This window comes from Mauremys reevesii, linkage group 16 (genome assembly GCF_016161935.1).
Source record: "Mauremys reevesii isolate NIE-2019 linkage group 16, ASM1616193v1, whole genome shotgun sequence".
Taxonomy (NCBI): domain Eukaryota; kingdom Metazoa; phylum Chordata; order Testudines; family Geoemydidae; genus Mauremys; species Mauremys reevesii.
The window spans coordinates 6,836,574-6,863,752 of record NC_052638.1 but is presented as its reverse complement, the minus strand read 5'-3'; the positions used below and the strand labels follow the sequence as shown (position 1 = coordinate 6,863,752).

General features: G+C 53.5%; 1 protein-coding gene across 1 annotated transcript in view; it reads right to left on the bottom strand.

Moving 5' to 3' along the window:
- PLEKHG4 (pleckstrin homology and RhoGEF domain containing G4) overlaps window positions 1–27,179 on the bottom strand; it is a 159,999-nt gene that overhangs the window by 15,743 nt on the left and 117,077 nt on the right. Inside the window, 1 exon segment of the mRNA XM_039503354.1 lies at window positions 1,211–2,163. Within this exon segment, the coding sequence (XP_039359288.1) occupies window positions 1,211–2,163 (953 nt within the window).

Sequence of the window (27,179 nt, the reverse complement as noted above, 5' to 3'; positions counted from 1 at the left end):
ATTGCTTGTACTCACTCAGAATGACTCTCTTTGTAGTCAATTCACTTGTTTTATTGTTTTATCTAATCCAGTGTGTTTAAGTTGAAGTGTCTGGGTAACTCTACTTCAGCTAACAAGCTAGTATATATTCTTCCCTTAAAGGAATAATGACCTTGCTATATCTGGACTGTCCGGGAGGGGGCTGGGCAGTACAGGACATGCATTTCTGGGGGAAAGTCCGGGCCTGGGAGTGAGCTGGGGTCACCCTGCAGTAGAACCAAGGCTGGTGAGAGACAGGGTGTGACTGGCAGGCTGCAGTTACTCCCAGACACGTCTGGGAGTGACCTGAATGCTGGCAGGCTGCTTGTGAGCAGCCCAGGCTGGGAGCTGTACCAGTGAGGCATTGCAAGGCACCCCAGTGACAGGGCAGGGGGGACACAACCCCCCCACAAGTCTGGATTATACCCCAGCACGTCACATCATCATGAACCACTTTGGGATCCTCAGCCCCCTTCCTCGCCTCTCTTCCACGTTGGGGAACCTGTGCCATTGTTTTCGGGCACGACAGGCCATCCCGGCGGACTGCTGGGTCCCGGAGGGGACTGAGCGGAGCGTGCGCCTTCCAGTTCAAGGCCTCGCTAAAACCCAACCTCCTTCCCCTTCTGGGCAGCCCTCGGGGGGAATGCTGCAAGAAGACGTGTCAGCCCTGTTGAAAACGGGAGCCTAGAGCCCAGTGCCGTACCAGGGAGAGGCGTTTCTCCTGGTGTTTCTTTATCCCCAGGAAATGGGTGCCCCAGTTCTTACATCTTTATCATACCACCTGTGCATTCGCAAAATAAAATAAATACCCACCTCATTGCAGAGGGCCCACGGCCTGGCTAGAGGTCGTCCTCCTTTAGTGCCAATAACCTAGACGTTGCCTCATTAGAGACCCTTTCCCCTCCTTCCTCGAAAGGGGGCATCGCTGTAGCGCGTGCGGTGGGAGGTGGCGACTCCTCCCTGACCCAGCTGGAGCTTCCCTTTTGCACCTCTCTGAATCTGCCTCCTCAGCCCATGGGGCCTGGCTCCACCCCAGGCCTCGCCCCAGTGCCGGAGATTAAGCAGGCTCCGGCAGAGCACTCGGTACCGTGTCACTAGGAGTGCTGCTTTGCGCCTTAGCAGACGCAGTGAGAACCATCCCCTCGCAGCCTGCCTGGCCCCTGCACATGGGCTGTGAGAAGAAGTCACCTACCTGCCCCGGCTTTTGGCCTCTGGCGTGGAGCCGTAGCTGCTTTGCTCCTCTGGCAGGCAGTGCGCAGCCCAGCTGTGAGCAGCTTGCTGCCGTGCCGTGTGAGTCCTGTCCGCAAGCTCCATGCTGCTCACTTCCAGCCCCTTAATGAAGACTCCCGTGTTGCCGTACCTGGCCGGCTCACTCAGAGTCCTCTGGCAGCTGGACCGCAGGTTCTCACTGCAGGGAAGATCAAAGCTTTGGGCCTTTTTCAGCACCTTCTTGGACGGTGGCCTCCTGGAGGCTGACGCGGTTGAGCAGGATGAATTCACCTCAAGAATTTCTAAAATACTCTCCAGGTTTGGCTTGTCCTCGGGCATGTCGCATGGAGCCTCGCAGGCCACTGTACCAAGAGAAACCCTGCTCAAGTGGGGACTCATGCTGGGAGCAGCGTGGGAGGTCAATTCTTCCCCAGCATTGACATCCCCGGAGCTGCTCAGGGATGGTGAGAGAGCTTTTTCCCTGGTCCACGCAGGAGAACGGTTTGGCCTGCTGTAGAAATGGGACACGCTGTGACTCCTGTCTGAAAGCAGCCCGGGGATGGCTCCCTCCGAGTGCCTCCTGTGGGACAGTCGGCTGCTCTCAGCACCACACCGGGAGTGCTCCCCCTCACCTGGCTTCCGCTCAGAGAGCAGAGACCTTCGTGTTCTCAGGGCAGCCTCTAGCTTCTTCTCAAAGACCACTTTTGTCTCCTGGCACTTGGACCATGCAAATTTCCACTGCTTCAGCCCTTTGTCGCTCTTCAGCTCACAGGCCAGCTCTTTCATCTCCTGGAATTTGGCATCGCTGATTTCCGGGTGCTGGCCCTTGTAGCTTTCCAGACACTTGATCCCTGCCGCACAGTGCTCTGGGGAGCTGCAGTCCTCCATGCTGATGCAGGCTAGGTGTCGCATCCCCTCCAGCGCCCACTCGTACGCCTGCAGGGAGCAACGACAAGGAACACAGCCAGTCAGTGTGCTCTGGAAGGATAAACCCCCCGCGCAGTGCCCAAGGGCAGCCCAAGAGAAAGGGGTCAGTGTGCAGGCCACGTGCGTGAGCCAGAGGGGCTGCCATTGTCAATGGGGCTTAACAACTCGGCAAATCAAAAGGCTCTTTATGCAGTGGGCTCCAGCTGTGCTGGCTGCTCCGTCACTGCTCCACCCTGCAGCAGGGACACTCCCCGGCACAGGCAGCGCTTGAGATGGCCTGTCCGTCTTCCCCAGTGCGCATGCCGGGAGGGGCAGGCTGCCTTTGGGAAGTAGTTAGCAGCACCACAGCAGCTTTCAGCCCTCGGTGGGCCTGTGAGGTGCACAGCCATGGAGCTTACCTGCTACTCGCATCCAGCATTTCAATTCACCCCCGTTAACTGGGGTCGGGGGGTCAGTAACAAGTGTCAGTTTTTGTTGGGAATGAGACTGTTGCTCCTTCTCTAGCTCTCCTGTGAGACTGGGGTGTGTGCACTGCCAGTAACGCCACGGAGGACACCTTCCCTCTCCAGGGGCACTGGCAGCAGGACAGTGGGTCAAGCCCAGCCCCAGACGCCTGCTCCTTGGGAGGGTTTCGAAGGGTTTAGGGGGAGAGGTCTACAGTGTGCACTGGAACTGGGCACTGACCTGCCCCAGAGCTCAGCTCACAGGCTGGGGGTCAGGCCTGCCCCTCCTCTCAAGATCCTCTGGAGGGGAGCTGGCTACCTGGCAGGGCTGGAGAGGATTGGCTGAGTTCAGCTGCACAAGGGCAGGGGGAAGCTGCAGGCTAGGCAGGTGCACCTGGGACTCTGCAGATCCTGGGGAGGGGGTGCACAGCACACGAGGGAGGAGGACCCCTTCCCCCAGCCTGAGAGGCGAGCTCCCAGGGCACTGCAGGCTGCTCGGACTGGCAGGGGGCTGGGACAAAGGCCAGCCCTGACCCTCCCCCACCGCCATGGTCCCTAACCCGCCCAGGCCTGACCCTTCCCCCCGCCATGGCCTCTAACTGCAGAATCCAGGCCAGAGAATTCTGCCCTGGGCTTTCTGCACTGCATCCATGGACACAACTGCTCATCCTCATGGACTGGTTGAGAACCCAGCCATCAGCTTTGCAGGAGTCAGAGACGTGAGTTATTTACTTTGATAGCTTTGGTTTACTACACATGCACTGCTGGCACCTTGTATTCAGTGAGCTTTTGGGGGTAGGGACTCTCCTGGAGTTGGTTTTGTGCCCCTAGCACAGTGGGGCTGATCCTGATGATGCTTCCTGCTGCTGAATGAAATGATAGTGTGCTGGCAGAAGCACAGCCAGCCAGTCCTGACCCTCCTCTGCCATCATGGCCCCTAACCATCATGGCCCCTAAGCCAATGGGAGCTGCAGAGCCAGCACTCAGGGTGGGACGGAGGCAGTGCAGGGAGTCCCCGTGGCCATTCCTCCACCTAGGAGCAGCAGGGACAGGTCGCCGCTTCTGGGAAGCCATGCAGAGCCACGTAGGGAGCCTGCTGGCCCCGCACCAACCGGACTTTTAAGGGAAATCAGAAATGCCAATTCTAGAGCTTTCTGGTTGGTAAAGTGCCAGATAACACAGCTTTTACTGTACATGGATGCTACAGCATGAGGTTAGTAAGAATTAATCCACACACAGCTGCCTAAACCAGACTCTTCAAACATCCTGGTATTGGTAGAAGTTACAATTGTGTTGCAGGAGCGGTGTGGAGTGACTGACAAGAATCAGAGCCCGCTGTACTCGAGCACTGCCCAGAGGGCCAGTAACAAGACACTCACGCTCCAAGGACTCCCAATTGAAATGTCCAATTTCTGGGACTAGTTACTGCAGCCACAGTTTTTCAACAAGCCCAAGCCTGGCAGAATTAGATGGGACAATAAACTGTACAAGGCCTGATCTACACTGGGGAGGGGGTGTGTGTGTGTGTGGGGGGGATCGATCTAAGATACGCAACTTCAGCTACGACAATAGCGTAGCTGAAGTCGACGTATCTTAGATCGACTTAAGTCACATCCTCGCAGTGCGGGATCGACGGCCGCCGCTCCCCCGTTGACTCCGCTCCCACCTCTCGCCCCGGTGGAGTTCTGGAGTCGACGGGGAGCGCGTTCAGGGATCGATGTATTGCGTCTAGACGAGACACGATACATCGATCCCTGATAGATCGATCACTACCCGCCGATCCGGGTAGTGTAGACAAACCCTTAGTAGCGAGCGTAATCACCAGCTGGGACAAATTATCAAAGGTTGGGCTGGATCCTTCATCACTGGCCACTTTAAAATCAATTTTGCATATTTTTCTAAAGGATCTGCTGTAGTTCACACAGGAACTATTTCAGGGAAGTTCTCTGGCCCGTGTTATGGCAGTAGCTTCAATCTGCTCTATTTTATGAAAATTAGCTTGCCCCTCAGACTCCTGGCAAGTTTCCAATGTGAGTCCTAGAAAAGCAAAGTTTGGGTGCCACAGCTGTGCATGCTGTTATGACAGGTGTCACCAGGGGGCGCAGTTAAACAGTCTACGTCCACACTAGGAGCTAGGGGAGTGATCCCAGCTTGTGTACACTTCTGTCAGCTCAGTGAGAGCTGGTGTGAATATAAATGGCAGTGTAGCTTGGTCATACGGGCAGCAGCAACAGGGGCACACCTTAGCTGTGCTGAGTACAACCTCACCCAAATCCTGGGGGTATCTACTTGGCATGACCAAGCCATTGCACAGCTACTGCCACCCGGGATACTGTGACTACCCTGCTATTTATACTGAGCTAGTGTGATAGTGTGTCTGCAGGCTGGGAATCACACACCAAGCTCTCAGTGTAGGCATGGCCTTAGTGTGCAAGCAAATGTAAGGCTTGGGAAGACCTGCTGTGCTGGTTTTCATTTTGGTTTGAGGAGAGGCAGGTTCTTGGTCCGAGGAGTCTGTTCTCCGTGTGCTGTGTGACCACCTCTGTTCCAGGACTAGTGAAGGTGTGTAAATACAATGAGTTACATGTACAGGCTGCCCAAAGCCTATGTCACTGCTTTCTCCTCCACTGGGAAGCCAACCTGCAAAGCCCCAACATCTGCTACCTCTCTGCAGAGGGGGAAAACAGTATATGGGACTGAGCTCTGCCAGAAATAGTGTAGGCAGTACAGGTACTGGACTCTTCGCTGAGCACCGGAGAATCACTAAAGCAGAAGCATTTGGCAGAAAAGGACCTAGGGGTTACAGTGGATGAGAAGCTGGTTATGAGTCAGCAGTGTGTCTTTGTTGCCAAGAAGGCGAACGGCATTTTGGGCTGTATAAGTAGGGGCATCGCCAGGAGATCGAGGGAAGTGATCATCCCCCTCTGTTCGGCATTGGTGAGGCCTCATCTGGAGTACTGTGTCCAGTTTTGGGCCCCACACTACAAGAAGGATGTGGAAAAATTGGAAAGAGTCCAGCGGAGGGCAACAAAAATGATCAGGGGGTTGGAGCACATGATTTATGAGGAGATGCTGAGGGAGCTGGGGTTATTTAGTCTGCAGAAGAGAAGAATGGGGGGGATTTGATAGCTGCTTTCAACTACCTGAAGTGGGGGTCCCAAAGAGGATGGAGCTCGGCTGTTCTCAGTGGTGGCAGATGAGAGAACAAGGAGCAATGGTCTCAAGTTGCAGTGGGGGAGGTCTAGGTTGGCTATTAGGAAAAGCTTTTTCATAGGAGGGTGGTGAAGCCCTGGAATGGGTTCCCTAGGGAGGTGGCGGTATCTCTATCCTTAGAGGTTTTTAAGGCCCAGCTTGACAAAGCCCTGGCTGGGATGATTTAGTTGGGGATTGGTCCTGCTTTGAGCAGGGGGTGGGACTAGATACCTCCTGAGGTCCCTTCCCACCCTGAGATTCTATGATTCTGTGGTTCTATGGTAACAGTCTGTATTGTTAATGGCCCTGATTCACTGCTATGCTCAATGGGGTGATCCAATATAGCCAAGTGCCAGCAACTGAGAGGCAACAACTAGAATGCAAGTGTGGAGCAGAAACTGTCTCCACATAGAGAACACAAGATTCCTCCAAACAAAGAGAAAAAAGCCAGAGGTGCCCCTGATACGAGGGATATCGCTGCAAAGGGGGGAGAACATGCCCTAGGTGTTACGAGGCCATTGGGAGGAACGTACGCTCAGCTCTGTGATCTGTACGGTAACTGAATGCCAGTGCACAGGGCCATATCTGCAGGGGCAAGAGACAGAGCAGAGCCACTCCAGAGACAGATGCAAGGGCTGGGGAGCCTCCTCAGTCCTTTAACTACTGTTCTTTCGAGCTGCGGTTACATGGAGGGTGCCCAGCCAGTCTCACGACACACGCAAAGCTAGAAGCTACTTCAGAAACCGCAGCAGCTGCTCCAGAACAAATGCTGCCAGATCTACAACGACAACAACCAAAGCCTGCAGGCACAGCAGCAGCCCTGCGCTGACCTGCCTAGCACAGCGACAGTCCATCCAGTCCGTCTGTCCTGCCTCCTCCCTGACCCCGCCCTGGCAGCAGGCTTTTAAAGAACACAGCTGGGTGGGGAAGAAGTGTCTGCTGGTGTGGGGGGGGGTGTCTGTCCATGAGGGGGATGGAAATAGGAGAAGGCGCAGGGTTGTCACTGGGTTGGAACCAGGGTTGTTCTGTGCTGTGGCAGTGACACCTAATCTCCAGGAAGGTGAGGGCAGGATGGGGCGACCAGCTGGCAGCAGCAGAGCTTGGTTGATGTTGTCCCCCATGTGACATGTAACTAATTTCGCTGGTCCACGCCCTGGGGTGAAGCAGCGGCTCCTGTTGTTGCTGGCAGGTTCCTTGGCAATGGCAGAAAGGAGCCAGGAAAAGCTAACAGCCCAAGAGGAACTTAGAAAGGATTGTAAATCTTGATGGCAATTCAAGTCCCCACTGCCTGTGACAGGCAAGTTAATAATGCAGCTTTGTCCCCTGCACAATGGCCTCTGCCTTCCATCCTTCCCGCAGTGGATGGCTAAATGGCCACTGCGGCTTTTCCAGGTCACGTCATCTTCACAACTTCACTTTCCAGCCACAGAACAAGGACAAGGAGAGGAGTGCACCACCCAGCACCCAAGTGAACAACGTACACACCAGCTCTTCCGTGGGCTTTGCTGACTCAGGCCTTTCCTCCCCTTTAATTTCATGAGTCAGCTCACGGAGTGCCCAGGGTGCAGGACAGAGAAGTTCCCAGCTGACCTCCCACTCTGGGGTGGACTGGGGTGTGTGGAGAGGGTGGAGGGAGATTGGGGCTCTGGGCTTCAGTCGCTGGGTGGGAGGGGCTCCAGGCTTCATCTGCCAGGGTGTGTGTGTGTGTGTGTGTGTGTGTGTGTGAGAGAGAGAGAGAGAGAGAGAGAGGAGGGGGATCGGGGCTCTGGCTTCATTTCTCCAGCTAGCACAGTACAAAGATGCAGGTCTGTGTGTGGTGGAGGAGCTGGATGCTACTGACATTCTCAAATTATGCCCAAGGAATTAACTCTGGGGTCAGCCAGGAAAGAAACTGCCAACTTTTGTGATCTAATTAGTGTTAAACCATAGGGAGGCCTTTCCTGAAACTCGTTATCAAAAGGATCATAACCGTCCTCCCCCCACAGAGCCTACCCACGCCACAATGGAATTTAGGTGTCAGGGCCGGACCTGTCCTACACCAAGGGACCAGGGCAAAGCAGAGTTTGCAGTGACCATCCATCCCATTAGGGAGAGCCAGACTATATGCCTCAGAAAGGCGCAGCACATCCTCAGAGAGAAGGTGGATTTACTGCTCCCTAATCAATAAATTACCAGGATATTGTCACTGCTGTCTACAGTATGAGTGTGGATTGGTACACATTCAGGAACAGAAGCTACTTGGAATTTGTGTCTCAGGGATTTCTACAGCACTCATCACATCAATGTTAAAGGGCTGCCCGCGTAAAGGGTGACAACAGAACACTCCCAACCCACAATCAGTGGGTGGCGTTCAGATCTCTACTCAGCACTGCAGACACACCATCTGGTGCGACCAGCACTTTTCACTCAGGTTCAAAGCCCTTCACTAATCAGGAGATCAAGAATCTTTTCTTCCTTAAAATCTGTAAACACACAGAAGAGATTGCTCATGGACTGTAGTCACAGGGACCAATAACCCTTCAGAAAAGCAGGACACATCTCCTGGAATTGCTTAAAGGCACAAGGAGTGAAGGAACAAGAGATGGGCATTCTGTTACCTGGGGATGGAGTTAAGAAAAGGATGGACTGGTAGACCCCTGTTCTTCCACCACTCCTTCCCTCCTCTCCCCATGCGTGAAAGGCCGTAATATGGGGGAGCTGAAGAAGGAGATGTGCCTTTTGGAAAAAATGAACCCCATAGTTCAGAGGTTCTCAAACTGTGGTCCGTGGGAGACCCGTGGTCCGCGAGCTCCATTCAGGTGGTCCGCAGATAGTTCCCTCTAAGGTGCGTGCCTGGGCGGCCGCACATAAGAAAATGAAGAGCCATCCACCTAATTAGTGGAGCCGCGCAGGCGTGACTCCACTAATTAGGTGCCTGGACCCTGGAGAAGACACACATGTAAGGTGAGGTGGTGGTTTTGGGTGGAATAGGGGGTAGGTGGGAGGGGGCAGTGGGGTGAGAAGAGGGGGTGGGGGGAATTGGGGATGTGCAGGGCTCTGTGGCTGCTGTGGCGGGGGAGAGAAGGCACACCTATCATATTAGAAAGGTAAGACTATTGATATTAAAATACGAGTTGTGTGCTTTTAGTTGTAGAACAAAAACATTTATTATTATTACGCTTTTTTTATATAACGCTTTCATCCAAAGTGCTTTACAATACTTAGCTAATGGTACAAACAACATTAGGAAGGAGCATTAAGTGGTCCGCCGAGACCCTCAGCAGTTTTCAAGTGGGCCACGAAAAAAAGCGTTTGAGAACCACTGCAATAGTTGGTTTCTCCTTAGTGCTCAGGGTGCTTGGCCTTCTTCACCTATGGACTAACTACAATAGGCTCTAGGTACAAGGGCTGCCACCACACACAACAGACCAAGAATCAAAGAGCCGTAAGGACTGTAAGGGTGTTGAGGGGGCATCACGCGTAATCCCCAAGGAGAAGGAGAAGCCAAAGGGAGAACAGTGTGTAAACCAGGGCCGGCCCTAGACCAAATGGTGCCCCAGGCAAAGAGCATCTTTGGCGCCCCACCATCCATTTGTTAAACTTGCAATACTTTATTTTTTATTGCATTCATACCCCATTTCACGACTTTGATGCGTGATTTGCATGCATGATTTATCCCTGTCATATAATATTGTAAATGTGCACGCTAGGATCTGTAAATCTGTATTTATTCATGCCATATATAAGCAAATAAAAACAAAGTTTCCTCTAAGCTTATAGAAACTTTTTAATTTTTAAGAATAACTGAAATGTACTAACATCAAGAAATTGAACTGTGCACCAACACTGGGTGGATCAGTATAAAATGGTCTTACAGTAGGTGCCGGCCTTAGAAGATAAACCCTAGTCCTTTCGTTCAAAAGGTCGCTTTTCTTGCCCCTGCCCTCGTGAACTGAAGCAATGTGTCAGAGAGATCCAAAGAATGGCCAATGGCATTTGCAAGCGATGTCAGTCTCTCATCAGCCATCGTCGATCAAAGATATGTTTTAATGAGCCTGAGCTTTGAAAATCTGCGTTCACCACTCACGACTGTGACCAGCAGCGTGAGCAGAATCCTCAAAGCTATCCGCACATCAGGAAAAGTGTCCTTCAGCTCTGGATCATGAATGGAGAACTTGGAGTGGAGAGCGCGTCCCGTGTGGCAAAATGTGACAGATGTTTAGAGATTTTATCATTGACATCCAAACATTCCCCATATGTCAGCATCCAGTGAAGGTCCGTACAATTGTTAAGAGTGTTTTCCTGTCCTGGCAGCTTACTAAAGTCACACAAAAACTCCCAGGTCTTTTTGTGGTGCTTCATTTGGCTAAGCCTTTCTTCAGTGGTCACTCAAACCGTGTCAACAAGCGAGCAAAAAAACCCCCTCTTGAATTTTTCTTCCGAGCTACCCATTACCTCATCACTGCCCTTGAAACCAAATTGTCTCTTCTTCCAATGAATGTGAGTTTCCTTGAAGAAAACTCCTAAGTTTTCTGCCATTTCTTTGGCAGCAGTGATGGCATCTCCAAATCCGTTGTCTCTGTAGGCCACAACAAAATCAAGGCAGCTTCTCATCAAAATAGTAGCAGTCGCAATGTTCATTGACTGAGTTTGTAATGCCTTGCTAACAATGTTTACTTGGAACAGGATATCGTGCCAAACCACAACTGAGACCAGAAATTTGAAGTCAGTGATCTGGTTTGCCAGGTTTTGTGCTTCATGTTGGATTCTGGCCTCGGCTTTACTCAACTGCGCCAATTCCATCAGGGCATCATAAACCTCAGTCACTTGGTACCTCACTGGCCTTACACTGTCAATGCAGCTCTCCCAGTGAGAGTTACTTAGTGGGGCTTCACAGTCAGTTTTGTAACATTGTTCGTGAAGATCTTCCACATGATAGTTGATGCTGAAAACAGGATCTGTATCCTTTGCAGTGCTCCAAAGAAAGATACTGAATTTGAAGAAGATGCCGCATCTGACACAACCGGGTTGAGGGAATGGCAGCCATAAGGCACGAAAAAAGCTCTTGGATTCAGCGCAAGGATCCTTGCCTGGATGCCACTGTTTCTTCTCGTAATGTTCACACTGTTGTTGTAGCCTTGGCCGCAGGAGTCCTGAAGATTTATTTTATTCTCATTCAAACTGTTCATAAACAGTCCTGGTAGGCCTTTTCCAGCAGAGCTGTCCCCAGACCGGAGACAGATAAAATGGTCCTTTACTTGGACACAGCCATCCTCATCATCAACAAATCTTACTGCAAATGACGTCTTTCGCAGCGTGACTTTGAGAAGTGTCGCTTTTGCCCATTTATTGGAAACATCATATCATAGGCGCCGACTCCGTGGGTGCTCCAGGGTTGGAGCACCCATGGGGAAAAATTGGTGGGTATTTAGCACCCACCAGCAGCTCCCCGCCCCGCCCCCCTGCCCCATCTCACCTCTGCCTCTGCTCCGCCTCCTCCCCTGAGTGTGCCGCCGAGTCCTGCTTCTCCCCCCTCCCTCCCTCCCAATGCTTGCGCCATGAAACAGCTGTTTTGCGTGGCAAGACTGGGAGGGAGGAGGGGGAATGTGGTGCGCTTGGGGGAGGAGGCGGGGCCAGGGCGGGGATTTGGGGAGGGCTCCAATAGGGGCAGAGAGGGGGCGTAGTAGGGGCAGGGCTGGGGCTGGGTGCGAGCACCCACTAGCACTGATGAAAGTTGGCGCCTGTGCATCATATCCTCGATTTTGCCCAGCCCATTCAAAATTGTACGATCAATACATTCTATTTTCCCTTTTGTTGCTAAGAACAAAAACAGAACCCTGAGCCTGGCACCCCCCAAGCCTGGCACCCCATGCAGTCACCTGCCCTAAATTCGACTCTGGTGCAAACCTCCAACATGAGTAAGGAGGTGTCTGGAGTGGGAGACAGAGGCACATCAACCACTCAGGCTCCCTCGTCAGAGATGAAGAAAGCACACTGCTCCCAGGCCCGGGAGAACCTTCCATCCCAGGGAGCAGTGAGGCCGATGCTGAAGGGTCATGCATCTGCGCCTCTGAAGCAACAACGAATGACCATACAGGGAAGATCAAGAAGGCGACAGCAGAAACCCAGGACTTCTCCTTCCAGGAAGCCACAAAGGACCATCTGCGTCTCTGCTGAGAATGAAGCATAGGCGGAGAGTCTACTGGTGGCCTTGTGTCTAAGCACCTTGCCACTAGTGATCCGTGCCAAGGATGTTGGCAACAAAAAGCAGCTGTAAGTTCCAGGGCCCTGTGGCTCTGGCACTGCCCGACGCTAAGTCCCCTGTGATATTTCTGCGTTGGGAAACGGAGGAATGGGCAGGCAGGGGGTGAGCTGGGAATACTGCCACTGATTTCAAACAACCAAACCATCCTTGGCCCCTGCACACTGCTACTGTCTGCAAGGACTATTACCCTCGCCACTCAGGGTACTTGCTACACCTGTCTGGTTGCTCCCCCTGCGAGCTCTCTGGGGCAGGGACTGTCTCTTACCAGACGGCTACACAGCAAACAGCACAATGAGGCTTCAGTCTGGTTGGGGCCTCCAGCCACGACCGCAATGTAACCGACAATCAGCACTTCAGGTGGGAGTTTGAAAAAACGCTGCTGGCAGGCGGGTGCTTTGGTGCTTTACACAGAAATTGGGCAAGGGCTTGGCACGGCTCAGTTCAGGGCTGCGTGTAGGGTACGGGATCTCTGCTCCTGCACTGCACTGATGCGACCCATCCTCCTGACAGTGCAGCAGCAGAGATCCTAGGAGATCCCTCCTGAACGCTACAGGCAGCATTGACCTAAACTGTGCCAAGCACCTGCCCAGTTTTAGATAAAGTGTAACCCGCAGAGGCTTTTTGAAGCTGGCCTCGGCTCCTCCTACAGTGGGGTCCTGCAGTGTAGTTATCTGCAGCAGTCAGCTGCCAAGGCACTGAACTCAGCGTGTTGGGACCCCACAGATTGTCATTCTCTGCAGAGACAATACTCACAGTGCAAGCTTTCAGCGCGACGGCGCGCACAATAGAGCGAAAGCCAAAGAAAACGTCTCTCTCCTTTCTGTCCCCAGCGAACAATCTGCCAGAGAAAGCACTCGGCATTTGCTCCGAGAATGATTCTTTGTATTAAAAATCCCAGTCATTCAAACCCATTCCCTCTAAAATCCACACCACACCTGGACAACCGGTAGCATTTGTCCACAGTCACAACAGCAAAGTGTCCTTTGTCACATTTTGCAATATGGAAAACCCAACCCAATCAGACCTGCTGGCTGGAGATTGCACCCCACTTTAATAGTTCTCAACGAGGCCGTGAAAAAACAATGTTAGACTGAAAACACTGGCATGTTATCCAGGCTTATATGTGACCGTCACAACAAAGCAGCCCATATACAGACAAAGAAATCCCTGCATCTCTGCTAACTTAGAGCAATTAGTTACACTAGGAATTGTTTCCGTACAGCACTTGGCTTCTAATTTGCTTTGGGTCTGCTTTGAATTTCCCTGTGACAATAGCAGTGCGGCTCTGAGGCAGCACATTAACAATGCCCAGCAGTGAGACAAACTTCAGGCCATGTAGGCAGAACATTACTGAGTGATTAAGTTTGAAAAATAACCCTAATCCTACCTTCATATTTCTACAGAGGGGATCCATACCACGGCTGAGTGCAAATCCTTGCGCTGAGTGCTATCGTCCATCGCAGTCAGACCGAAGCAATGGCGCCCAATTAGTGCACCCTACCAACTCTGCTATTCACACGCAAATGCTGCTAGCCTAAATACCAGCTGGACAGTCCCTGGTAACTAGAGAAAACAAGGTGGGGGAAGGGCCCCTTAACTTCACACTGAAGCTACTGAAGCGAGCGGAGAACACGCAGCACTGGGCACTGGACACGCCACCTGTATTTTAACGCTGCAACAATAGCAGGAAAAAATGTCACCACTAAACCCTAAAGAGATATTGCATGGCGAGGCAAGAAACTAACTGCCCCCAAGCACACAAGTGCTTTGGAGAAAACGATTCTGATCTTTCAGGGGGAAGGGAAAGCAAAACCCCTCCTCCACATCCTAAAACAAAAATGTCCAGTCCCTTCAAAACACATGATGGAATTCACCGAGATGGAATTCACCTGTGACCTTTTCATGTGTCAGAAACCAGGTATTTCATAGCATAGTCTCTCACAGAAGACTCATCATAACCTGTCAGTTATGAGTAACTTCCTCTTTACACAGATGATTCATTCATCTATTACTCCGCTCCCCACAAATGAAGAATTTTGCACCCCCACGCTGAATTTGGAGTTCTGTCTGGGCTAAATTAACTAGCAGAAACTGAACTAACCAAGATCCTATCTTACTCCTGATATATAATCTGGTAAAAGAAACCTACCTACATAGATCAGATCTTCAGGCAATGCTGCAGGAGAGAGGTACACCCTTGGAGTAGTGTGAATCGCTGGGTCAGTAACATGGTCTCCTCATCCCCTCTTAGTAGGGGAGGCAATGACATTAAAATGACTAGCCTGCCTACATCCAGCCATCCTGCTCATCTTCTGAGTTATGATGATGATGATGCATTCTTTGCACTGCATAGGAGGCCTCGCCCGGGACCAGGCCCCCTCCCCCGGCGCTAGGTGCTGCACAAACATAGAACAAGAAGCTGACAATCCAAATATAAGGCAAGCAGACACCAGACAGACAAGGACGTACAAGGGAACAACGAGGCAGCATTGAGCAGCGTGACAGCCTGAGGTCTCAGCACACCAGTGGACTAACAATTGTCAAGTTTTTTGTAGGCATCATGGCAAAGGAGAGTTTTAAGGAGGGATGTGAAGGAGGTGAACAAGGTAGCTTTGTGGCTGTTTACAGGGAGCTGTGTGTGAGGGGCAGCATGGGAGAAAGCATCATGCTGCTTGTGTGATCATTTAATAGGTGGGCGATGGAGGCTGGCATCATGGGCCGATCAGAGGCAGGAGTTGTTTAATTCCCATACCCTGGCGAAATGGACTTTGAGTCTCCTGGAGCAAGAACCGGATGCCAACAGGTGAGCATTCCTGTGTGTTCAGGGTTCAGCCTGTCCCACTCACATGGTAAAAGTCTTTGGTGAAAGGCAGGAGGCAGGGAGAGGGGGGAGCAGCGGCAGCAGACACTTGGGATCAGGTTTGTGATCAAGTGAGAGTCATGTGTTTCGCTGCTTTGGAAATGTCAGGGAGCACCTTCTCTAGGTGTGTGGTCTGACTGAGCAGTTGGTCATTGTGAGGCGTGGGTGTGCTGGCCTGTGCACCAAGGCTGCCTTAACAAAGACTTCCTTGTTTTCAGCTGTTAGAGTTCCTGGGGTGTAGCACCTCAGCACCCCTGCCTGTGATGCAGAGAGGTCTTTGGATGGTGGGTTAAATAGCACTCGATGGACAAAAACCTTTAGTCCCACATCTGAGCCATGCAGCACGAGGACAAAGAAAAGCCCGGAACATTGTGAAGTCTCTAACCTCAAGCTTTGCTAAGACAGGAGAGTGGCAATGAGTGAGCAAAGGCTTATTTCCTTTGGCATGTGAGTTCAGCAATGCAGCTTGTAACAGACCACCTCGAGGAAACAGCCTGGAAGCTGATGGAGCTGACAATGAATTCTTGGAGGAAGATCAACACTGCAGAAATCTCTGGTCACTCATTTGGCAAAACATAATGCCCTTGATGAGCTGTGGCAAGCTGGATTTAATCTTTCAATAATTCCTTTTTGTTATAAATTAGAATCACTGTTTAGAGAGAAGTCTAAGAACTCTACATACAATGCTCCATCTTGTTAAACCCGAGGCAGGGAGTTATCTACCAGGTCAATAACTTAGTCAGAGACAGTCAACTTTAGCAAGGAGGTTTATAGGCCTTAGAAGAGAACTTTTCCAATAAGAACCAGAGGGCAGAAATAGCTGAGAGCTCCTATTGCGTGGATCAACCTTCCACCCCAAGCCGGTTCACTCAGCAGCACTGGGTAGAATAGTGACTGACTTTCAAACCCGACAATAAACCCCCTCAGAGAGCACATCTCGGAGGAATGCCTGATTTTACACGAAACACAGACTGTAACTGAGGGAGATGACAAGAGAGAAAGAGGACCTGAAACCAGAGGCTGTCTCTCTCACAGAGACGCTGCCTGGCTAAGAGGGGTAAAAGAACCCAAGGTGACTCCATCTAGATGAGTTTCGCAGCCTGGCAGACTACAGGTGTTATGCAGACTACTTATTTTATGTTAATCTGATCTTTTTTCTCTATCCTGAGTAAATCTCCTGAGTCTCAAGCTGCTGTTAATTAGACCCCCTGAGTCTCAAGCTGCTGTTTGGGACTTCCATGCAGAACGCCCTGAGGAGAGAACACCGGCGAGGGAGAGCGTGCTACATGTTTATCCCACTCTGGATTCTTGACCGAAAGGCCTGGTGACGCGTGGGGTGTGTCCCAGTTTGGAGTCGTTACCCTCCAGCTTATTTGCTGAGTTTCTTCGGTTCTCATCTAATGTACAGAGCTGGGAACCTGAGCTTCATTTAAAGATGAGTAACTCGCAGGCTGATCTAGACTCTTGCATGCAATAAAAGGTGGCTCAGAGTTTGAAAACTCTGGGCCGCTGCCCACTCCTGGCTGGCAGGCTCCCTTCCAGCTGTCTGTCTACGGTTCATCTAGAGTCGTGGTGCTCAACCAGGGGCATGCCTTCCAGGGGGTACATCAGCTCACCTAGACATTTGCCTGGTTTTACAACAGGCTACATAAAAAGCACAAGCAAAGTCAGTACAAACTACAATTTCATACCGACCATGACTTATTTATACTGCTCTAGATACTGTACACTGCAATGCAAGTACAATAGTTACCTTCCATAATTATATGGTAACAACGAGGAAGTCGGCCATTTTTCATTGTTAGTGTGACTGTGACACTTGTATTTTTATGTCTGATTTTGTGAGCGAGTAGTTTTTAAGTGAGGTGAAACTTGGGGGTACACAAGACAAATCAGACTGCAGAAAGGGGTACAGTTGTCTGGAAAGATTGAGAGCCACTGAAGTACAGCACCTCTTGTCTTTGTGCCTGGGGGAAGGGCTGAATAGCAGAGGCTAGGTCTATACTGGGGAGGAGTCGACCTAAGATACGCAGTTGCGTAGCTGAAGTCGGCGTATCTTAGATCAATTTACCTGGCTGTGAGGACGGCGGCGAGTTGACCGCTGCCACTCCCCTGTTGACTCCGCTTTCGCCTCTCACGCGCGGTGGAGTTCTGGAGTCGACGGCAGAGCGATCGGGGATCGATTTTATCGCGTCTAGTGTAGACGCGATAAATTGATCCCCAATAGATCGATCACTACCCGCCGAGCCGAGCCGAGCCGGCGGGTAGTGTAGACGTACCCAGAGAGCAGTCCCCTCACTGCAGTCAGAAGCAGAAAGCTCCTTCTCCCTTTCAGTAGCTAGAGGGGCTGACCCACCAAATGTAGCCAGGGCTGCTAGCTAGAGCAGGGATTCTCACAAGAAAATTTTTGGTGGCCACAGAGTGTGGCCACTAACTCTTGCTGGTGGCCGCTCTGACAATTTTTCCTAAAGTACTTAATTAACTTCTGGAAAAACAAATAATCATGCACATATACATGTCCAAATCATTGTAATTTATTTACCTAGCATTTTTTTCAGACTCAATAATAAAAATAACGTACAGTTGTTTCTATTCATTACTGGACCTAAACAAAATAGAAACAAAATGAGGTGCTTTGGGGGGAGGGATAGCTCAGTGGTTTGAGCATTAATCCCCTAAACTCAGGGTTATGAGTTTAATCCTTGAAGGGGCCACTTAGGGATCTGGAGCAAAAATCTGTCAGGGGATTGGTCCTGCTTTGAGCAGGGGGGTGGGACTAGATACCTCCTGAGGTCCCTTCCAACCCTGAGATTCTATTCTATGCTTTGCATGTTCTTCTCTTTTTTTGTTGTTGTTTCTTTTGCTTTTTTTGGTTGCTGTTTTTGCTTTTTTTTTGAGACTTCCTAGCTTCTCTGTCTGCTCCTGTGAAAACGGGTATTTGTAGATTTGTTAATATCACTTTTCACAGCAGACTTACTCAGCCCTGGCAAGCCGGGGAACAAATTAAGCTCTGAATGGGTGGGTAGGGAGGCATCGGGGGCCATGGCTGATGGGGGTGGTGGTGAGCCCAGGGCTGGAACCTGAAGCCCCATGGCCAGAGCTGCTGCTCAACGCCCCAGGGCTGAAGCCGGAAGCCTGAGCCCCCCTGCCCCGGGAAAGGGGGAACACACAGTGGCTGCCTGCTCCTCTGGTGTTTGTGGCTCCAGAGGGGCGCAGGGCCCAACCCCTACTGGTGGCCCCGGGGAAGGGGGTGAATGTTTTGCACACCCCCCCCATCCCTGCCCAGGAGGATGTGGCCACAGGAAATACCCACGGTGGTCGCACGGAGCCATGGTGGCTGCATTTGAGAAACACTGAGCTAGAGGCTGACATGAAAGATCCCCAACCCGGGTGGTCCAGGACATCACCTTCCCATTTTCCAGCAGCAGAATGAACTGGGTGCTGGTTGTCTCACCAGCAAGATGCCCCTGAAACTTGCTGGTGGGGACTCCAAGTCCTGCTGTCCATAACGGCCTCTGGTGAGGAGGTGCAGTCTTCTGTCTTGGAGGAATCTAGTTAATTTTTCAAACCCTAGTTTTCAACTTCCAAAATCTAGACAGCAAGCCCATCCCCTGAAACGGGAGAGAGCGTTCACCCCACAGGACAGCCAAGCCCCGCACAATCAGAAGCAGCATGGAATGAGCAGCAGGGCCAAGTCACAGCTTTCTGCTGCCTTCCATTGTCCACAACCAATCAAACAAAGCCATGCAGCAAAGGGGAGCCCCTCGCCAGGCACAGGTACGTCCGTGGCAGCCTGCACTTTCTAACTTCTCATGCCAAGGGATTCCCAGGCACCCAGCGACCACGGCAGCTACATTTACACTAGAGTGCAAAGATCGTAAAGCATTAGCAAATAAAGGGAGAGTTCAGTTCACATTAGTGGGCTGTCGCTGCTAGATTAAAAGACAGACGGTGCAACTCTGGGCTTTAGAGAGCATGCAAACGCGCCCACACACAGAGAGTCCTTTGGATTGTGTTTGAACACAGACAGCACACAAGCTTCACCCTCAATACACACAGACCAGTGCACACGAGCTACTGAATGGAAAGCCTTGTTCTCAACCGCCTCAATCCAACGGCATGCTGGACGCTTGGTACTTACAAGAGCATTTTCAGTGTCTGTTTGCTGCTGAAAGCAGGGGAGTATGTATTTGATTCAAAGGGAAAATGCAAGGAGAGCTGCAGAGAACTGCTCCTGAGAGCGGAGTCTGGCCCACATGCAGCTGTGAGCCGATGTCAGCCAGGGCCCCCGGCCCCGTTTCGGCCCCTAGAAGGAGTGACACTTGCTGGCAGATGGAATGTACAGCCACATTAGCATTCCTACAGGGACAATGGGGAGGGGCTGCCATATAGATTACAGGCTGCCTGGCCCTCCCTCAGTCACAGAGGGAGCAGGAACCTCCTTCCCTGGCCCGGCCTTTGTTTGCTGACTCACAAAGGAAAGTGGTGTCTGTGTTCAGAGCCCAAGGCATGAGAAACCCTGCAGGAGGGGGGTATGTCACAGAAGGGGCTACTCACACACACAGGGGGTGGGGGCTCCCACACCAGGGAGGCGGGAGGGGAAGGAGCACCACAGCAGACAGGCCACCAGGAGGGGATGGAGGATGCTCTCCAGGCACAGCAGAAAACTCCCGTGGGGAGAGGGTTGGGCACGAGACAGAGAGAACCCCACCGTCTTGGCGGGCTGGGAGTCTCCACAAGACAGAGACCCGGAGAGAATCCTGGTGGGGTGGGGGCCAAGGGATCCTGTGACAGAACAAACCCCACAAAGGATCTGACTGGGGACCCAGAGAACCCCATAGAGGCAGGGCCGGATTAACCTTTTGTGGGCCCGGCTCCAAACGTATTTGTGGGCCCCCATGGAGGCAATGGCACATGGCATGGAGGTGGGGGTGGGGGTCGGACCCCAGAGCAAGGGGCCAGCCAAGGGCAATGGGGCACGGCATGGCGGGGGTGGCCCCGCTCCGCTCAGCCCAGTGCGAGGGCACTATTTACAAACTGGCCTGCCCAGCCCTGTGCTGCCAGCCTGCCCCTTCCCCTCGGGGTGGGCCCATGCCATGCCACACATCCCCCCGCCCAACACAAACCACCCCCGACACCCTATGGCCAGAGCCCCGCCAGACCCGCTATGCTCAGCACTCCCCCCAAGACCCTGCCACAAATGCACAGAGCCCTGTACACTAACACCCCTGTCCAGTGCCCCCCTGCCCACAGCCCCACCACAGCTGCCAGGCACCCCACACACAACCCCCACACCCTAGTGCCCCAACACACACATCTTCCCCACCCCCTCACAGCCCAGCACCCCCCAGATCCCCACTGCCCAACGCCCTGCCTCCCGGCCGCACTCGCCAGCCCTCTGGGAGGTGACTGTGTCTGCCGGGCTGAGCCGCCAGCGCAGCCAGGGCTGGTCCCGGGGCGGGGAATCGCTCCTGCCCCTCGGGAGTGATGCGATCAGCCAGGCCAGCGCCTGCCCCAGCTGGGATCCCTCAAAACCCACTTGCCTGGAGGGGCCCAGCCAGCCCCACCCCCAGCTTCCCCCCCACCTGGCTGAAACTGGCCAGGCTTCTGCACCAGTCCCAGGCGGCTCAGCTGGGGGAGACTGATGGGGCCCCACAGGTGGTGGGAAGCAGAGACAGCCCAGAGCTGGAGGTGCCCTGGGGTCCAGCCGGGGGTGGAGAGGAGCCGGCGGGTGGGGCCAGGGGGCAGAGAGGAGCCAGGCCGGCGGGTGGGGCCAGGGGGGTGGAGAGGAGCCAGCAGGTGGGGCCAGGGGGCAGAGAGGAGCCGGGCCGGTGGGTGGGGCCTGGGGGCGGAGAGGAGCCGGGCCGGCGGGTGGGGCCAGGGGGCAGAGAGGAGCCAGGCCGGCGGGTGGGGCCAGGGGCAGAGAGGAGCCGGGCCGGTGGGTGGGGCCAGGGGCGGAGAGGAGCCGGGCTGGCGGGTGGGGCCAGGGGCGGAGAGGAGCCAGCAGGTGGGGCCAGGGGGCAGAGAGGAGCCGGGCCGGTGGGTGGGGCCAGGGGGGCGGAGAGGAGCCAGCGGGTGGGGCCAGGGGGCGGAGAGGAGCTGGGCCGGCGGGTGGGGCCAGGGGGCGGAGAGGACCCGGGCCGGCGGGTGGGGCCAGGGGGCGGAGAGGAGCCGGGCGGGTGGGGCCAGGGGGTGGAGAGGAGCCGGGCTGATGGGTGGGGCCAGGGGGCGGAGAGGAGCTGGGCGGGTGGGGCCAGGGGGCAGAGAGGAGCCGGGCCGGCGGGTGGGGCCAGGGGGCGGAGAGGAGCCGGGCCGGTGGGTGGGGCCAGGGGGCGGAGAGGAGCCGGGCCGGCGGGTGGGGCCAGGGGGCGGAGAGGAGCCGGGCCGGTGGGTGGGGCCAGGGGGCGGAGAGGAGCCGGGCCGGCGGGTGGGGCCAGGGGGCGGAGAGGAACCCTCGGCTGGCCAGCAAGCAGGCCGAGAGGAGCAAGTGGTGGGCGGGGGCAGCCAGCGGGGTTTCGGGGCGCAGTGCAAGCGGAGCAGGCCGGGGCCCCCTCTGAGCACGGGCCCGGCTCCATGGCGCCACTGGTGCCATTGTACATAAGAACGGCCGTACTGGGTCAGACCAAAGGTCCATCAAGCCCAATATCCTGTCTGCCGACAGTGGCCAATGCCAGGTGCCCCAGAGGGAGTGAACCTAACAGGCAATGATCAAGTGATCTCTCTCCTGCCATCCATCTCCACCCTCTGACAAACAGAGGCTAGGGACACCATTCCTTACCCATCCTGGCTAATAGACAGTTATGGACTTAACCACCATGAACTTATCCAGTTCTCTTTTAAACCCTGTTATAGTCCCGGCCTTCACAACCTCCTCTGGCAAGTAAACCCAGGACTGCATAGAGGTCAGGCTTGGTGGGGCAGACAGAAGATGCACACGCATCTCCCTTGCAGAAAGCCTCTTACAGGCCCTTCCTCCATAAGGGCAGCACGTGTCAAATCCCTCCTCCAGCCCAGTCTCAAACATCCCAAGCAATGGGACTCCCACAGCTTCCCTTGAGAGAGTGGCTGCAGGAGAAGTAGGGGGAGCACCGCCTCAACTGAAAGCAGCCACCTCCCTTCCCCGCCACTGGGCTGGGTAACTCCCTGAACCTTCAGCAAGGGACGAATGAGCCACAGTCTTGCACAAACCCTTGGCATGCTGGAGAAAACCTCGGCCTGGAGCCTTTAGAGTTGGGGGTGGCTCACAGATGCATGGAGGGGTCTTTTCAGCATACAACAGAGGTTTTCTTCATGCTAAATCCAAGCTACATAAGAGAGTAAGAAGTTCCATGAATGGAATGAGGGGGAGCAAAGACAACTGGGGAAACAATTTTACTTAGAGACATAAATGTAGAGAGAGAAAAATTAGATGAGTGAAGCGAGAGCATGCGAGACCTGCTTGGGCTTGAGTGATATCTGAGATGGCGCCCGTCTCTGCTGGATCCCAGGCCAGCAGCGGGTAGTAAGAGGATGAGGGGGTGGCGAAGGCCCTGTGCATCTCAACACAGACACTAACTCTCCACAGCGAAGCAATCCCCAATGCTTTATGCTCTCACACGCCTCTTCACTCACTTGGCCTCCCCATTCTCCTCTAAAGCAGTGTGGTGCCTTTATGGTCTTGAAACTGAGTAATCAGGGGATAAAACCCAGCACACGCTCAATACTATAAGAACATGACAGGTCCCACTAGCACATTCAAGTGGAATTTTGGATCATCTGAGAACCAAACTCCTTGCATTTGGAGGTGATTCAGGTGGGTTCCCCAACCTGTCCTTGCGTCCATAAGCATTGTTCTCAAGGAGAGGGTCAAGAAGGCCCTCATGTGCCTTCCTCACACTCGAAGGATCCAGCCACCAGGTCAGTTCTTGCAGGACTGAGGCAGCACCATGACAGATTTGTTCATATGGTGCTTGGCTAGGGAGTGCACTGTTCTTAGCCAGCATTGCAATGGCCGCAGGGGAGGTCTGGCAAGCGGCATCGCAAAGGTACATGCCAATGTGTGCCCTAGTGTGACGAAGTGGGAATGTTCTTGATGTGTTCTCTGAATGCTGAGCGGGGAGTGTTGGCCTGGGAAGGTTGCAGGGGAGTTTTGCTGGGACTGTGCATTGGGGCTGGGAGACTTGCCTTGAGGGAGGATACATGAGCACCAGGGCCGGCTTTGGCTTTTTTGCCGCCCCAAGCAAAAACAAACAAACAAACAAACAAAAAAACCTGCAGGGCGGCCGGAGCAGCGAAGGGGAAAAAAACCAAAACCCGCGGGAATGCCGCCCCTTGGAATCTGCCGCCCCAAGCACGAGCTTGCTCGGCTGGTGCCTGGAGCCAGCCCTGCTGAGCAGGTAACATGAGAACCCAGGAGGGGGGTTGGAGGCCAGGTAACACCTCTGCCTGGGAAACTGGACAAAGGCTGGGAGAGGGGCCAGGGGAGGCTGAGTGAGAGGCTGGAGGGAGTTATAATGGAGGGGAGCCCAGATGAGGCTCTGGCCTCCCAACGGGGCTCTGGCCTCCCTGCCCCCCACCAAGATGGACCTGGCTGAGGAGGTCCTGTTGTCTGTACCTGTCATCTAAATAAACCTTCTGTTTTACTGGCTGGCTGAGAGCCCTGGTGAATGGCAGGAAGCCGGGGGTGCAGGGCCTTGTCTCCCCCCACACTCCGTGACACTTAGCAATCCAAGGCACGTGTAAACTGCTGTACATGGTCTTGCCCTTATATCACGTATGAAGAACTGAAGGGACCTGAATCTGTGCGGCAGAGCAGCCTGTGCTGGCTGTGAGCTGAGCAGTGCCCCTACGAAATATATCCTCCGTGAGGGTGTGTGAGACAATTTCTCATTGTTCACAAGGAGTCCTGGAGCTTGGAGTGACAGAATGATGGAGGCAAGCATTACCTTGGGGGGAGGGCTAGCTCAGTGGTTTGAGCATTGGCCTGTTAAACCCACAATTGTGAGTTCAATCCTTGAGGGGGTCACTTAAGGATCTGGGGCAAAAATTGGTCCTGCTAGTGAAGGCAGGGGGCTGGACTTGATGACCTTTCAAGGTCCCTTCCAGTTCTAGGAGATTGGTATATCTCCAATTATTATATTTTTTATTTATACCTCCTGAATCTGAGGCAGTGAATGCATTTGCTGAGCCTCCTCAGATCCAGCATAGGACGAAGACCCGTTCTTCTCTGGAATGAGGAGATACAAGGAATAGGAGCCTCTTCCCCTGTATTGCTGAGGCACCTTCTCTATGGCTCCTAGACAGAGCAACGAGGCCACGGCTGATTGTAAAAGGCTCTCATGAGAAGGATCCCTGAAGAGGGATGGGGAAGGGGGACGGAACTGGATGGTATAGCTATGGGTGACGGTATCTATCACCCATTTGTCAATGGTGATGCCCACCCTTGCCCCATGGAACAAGGCGAGGTGGCTTCCAAAAGCAGTGCTCACTCAACTGATCTTGGTGCAGCTCTCAGCTGAGCTGGCAAAAATTTGCTGCCATGTGGCCAAAGTGACGCACGTGGCCGGGGTTGGGGAGGGTTGATGTGCTCTACCATATCTTGGCCACATCCTGGACTGGCGGTGGTATGCAGGTGTCCCCTGTCTCTCTGTTGGTGTTGCTGTTGGGGTGGTGTGTTTTGTAGTATACACCAGATGTGTGTAGATTCACAGGGGCTGTAGGGCTGTCTTGGAGTCATCCAAGTTTTGGGCCCCCCACTACAGAAGGGATGTGGACAAATTGGAGAGAGTCCAGCGGAGGGCAACGAAAATGATTAGGGGGCTGGAGCACATGACTTATGAGGAGAGGCTGAGGGAACTGGGCTTGTTTAGTCTGCAGAAGAGAAGAGTGAGGGGGGATTTGATAGCAGCCTTCAACTACCTGAAGGGGGGTTCAAAAGAGGATGGAGCTTGGCTGTTCTCAGTGGTGGCAGATGAAAGAACAAGGAGTAATGGTCTCAAGTTGCAGTGGGGGAGGTCTAGGTTGAATATTAGGAAACACTATTTCACTAGGAGGGTGGTGAAGCACTGGAATGGGCTACCTAGGGAGGTGGCGGTATCTCTATCCTTAGAGGTTTTTAAGGCACAGCTTGACAAAGCCCTGGCTGGGATGATTTAGTTGGGATTGGTCCTGCTTTGAGCAGGGTGTGGGACTAGAGGACGTCCTGAGGTCTCTTCCAACCCTGATATTCTATGATTCTATTTTAGCCATGGACCTAGCGGAGGTGTCAGCTGCATTCAGTAAGGCTTGCAGGCAAGTCTTTGTCACTAGCTTGTCCCTCTTTAACAACGTCCTTAAACTCCTGTATAGCCTTGTGAGGCAGTTTGACTGATGAATAGCATCACTTTGTCCCATGTTAGAAAATTGCATTTGGCTAGTAGGGTTTGGAAATTAGTGACTTGTAGCTGGAGTGATGCACAGGAATGGGACTTTCTCTCAAACAGCTCCAGTTGTTTGGGATCTTTATCTTTCAGTGGATCTTGGTCAAGTTGGGATTACTTGAGATCTGGGTTTGGGGAGGGGGGTGAATAAACATGCATGGACACAGATGACGACTTTCCTGCCTGGGTGAATTCCACATCTCAGACCACTGCTCAGTTCGCCTTCCATTCTCCACTTGAACCAGAAATCACAGGACTCAAGCACCGCCTCCGACAACAATCTCTGAGAGTGGTGTCGGGCCCAGAAGAGCCAGACTCGAACACCCCCATTCGGGTCAAAACCCGACCATCCAGCGCTCTGTCCAGCAGACAGGCAACTGCAAGGCTTGGGCAGAGAAGTCAGCCCCAAGTGAAGGAGTGCAGGTACAGACAGCCCATGCTCGGGTTGTCAGCACACACCACACTGCTAGTTTCTATCCTGCTGGCACAGGTGGTACGTGGGAACCAGGGGGGGTCGTGGGCCTGCCTTGCCCCTTGTGCCCTTGCAGCAGTGCATGAGGAGGCGGGGAGGGGGGAGAAGGGGCACATGCACAGCCTCATGGGCGCTGCTAAAGAATCTGGCTTCGCACACTTGAGGCGCACGTACACCAACACTGGGATCCACACGGACACACACTCAGAGAAGCAACCCCCACCCTTCCTTCCCTCAGCAGGGGCAGGATGGGAAGCCTCCTCTTCCACCAGCCCAGCCTTTGTCAGGCACGCAGAACTGCTGTAATAAAGGAAGGGCAGACAAGGGGAAACATTCAGCTTGGCCTTAGCTGCATCCTCTGAGGAGTGAGGAGGGAGGGAGAAGGAATCCAGCCAGCGCCGTGTGCGAGCTGCCTGCGGCCTGGCCCCAGCTCAGGCTGCTTTACCACACAGACCTTTCCTCCAACTGCTTGTCCTTGGCCTCTGATAAACCCTTCAGGCAATTCTGGTCTGCCCAGCGATTCCCACCCCTGGGGCGGGGCTGCCCCGCCGAACATGCATGCTGCAAAGGGCTCTGGGACACTGAATGCTGGAATCATTCACCCACCCAACCTTTAATGGCCTCAGTCAAGTCAGGCCCGAGAGTAGGATCCAAAGGACAGGTCTTTAGGGGTCTGCCAAGTGGTGAAGCACTGCCCTGCTCTCACATCCTGCCCCCAATTCCCCAGTGAGCACTTGCCCACCCCAGGAAGCCCTCAGCTGGGACAGCAGCCCGCAGAGTTCCTGAGGTGGAATTCACCTCTCTCACTGGGCAGCAAGTCTGTGCATGGGCCAACCACACAATCCCTTTGGAAGCCTGGGCTCCATTCTTCTGGCACCCGCCATATTCTGCAGCCCCAAGGAGACTCTCGAGCCCACAGAGCATGCGGCCTGACGGCTCGCCTCCAGACCACGTGATCTAGTACACGGCAGGGCCTTTATGGGGAAGGCGACCAGGGATGCTGCTAATCTCAGCCTCCTGCCACTGCGCCATCCAGGCTTGGGCTTATCAAGAAGGCCTTTTAGGGGTCAGGGAGCCACCAGCAGGAGCAGAAGGTAGTTGTGTGAGATCACAAAGGCCCGGCAATGGAAGAGAGTAAATTAATTTCGACTGAACGTCTGTTCTTCCCTCTCCACATCATACCATGCCTCTGACTTTGCCTTTGCTTTTGGCAGGCAGGATGGGTTTGAGATAGAGATCTAACGTAATCATCTCATGAAACTTCAAACTCTTCCATCAAGTTTTGCATTCACCAATGCACCTGCTTCCATCCCCAGCCCAGCTGCAAATGTAACCCACAGACCTCCTGGGTGTGGTTTGCTGTCCCATCTAGTGGCACCGAGACTTCTTAGAGAGAGATTAATGAGTCTGTGTTACA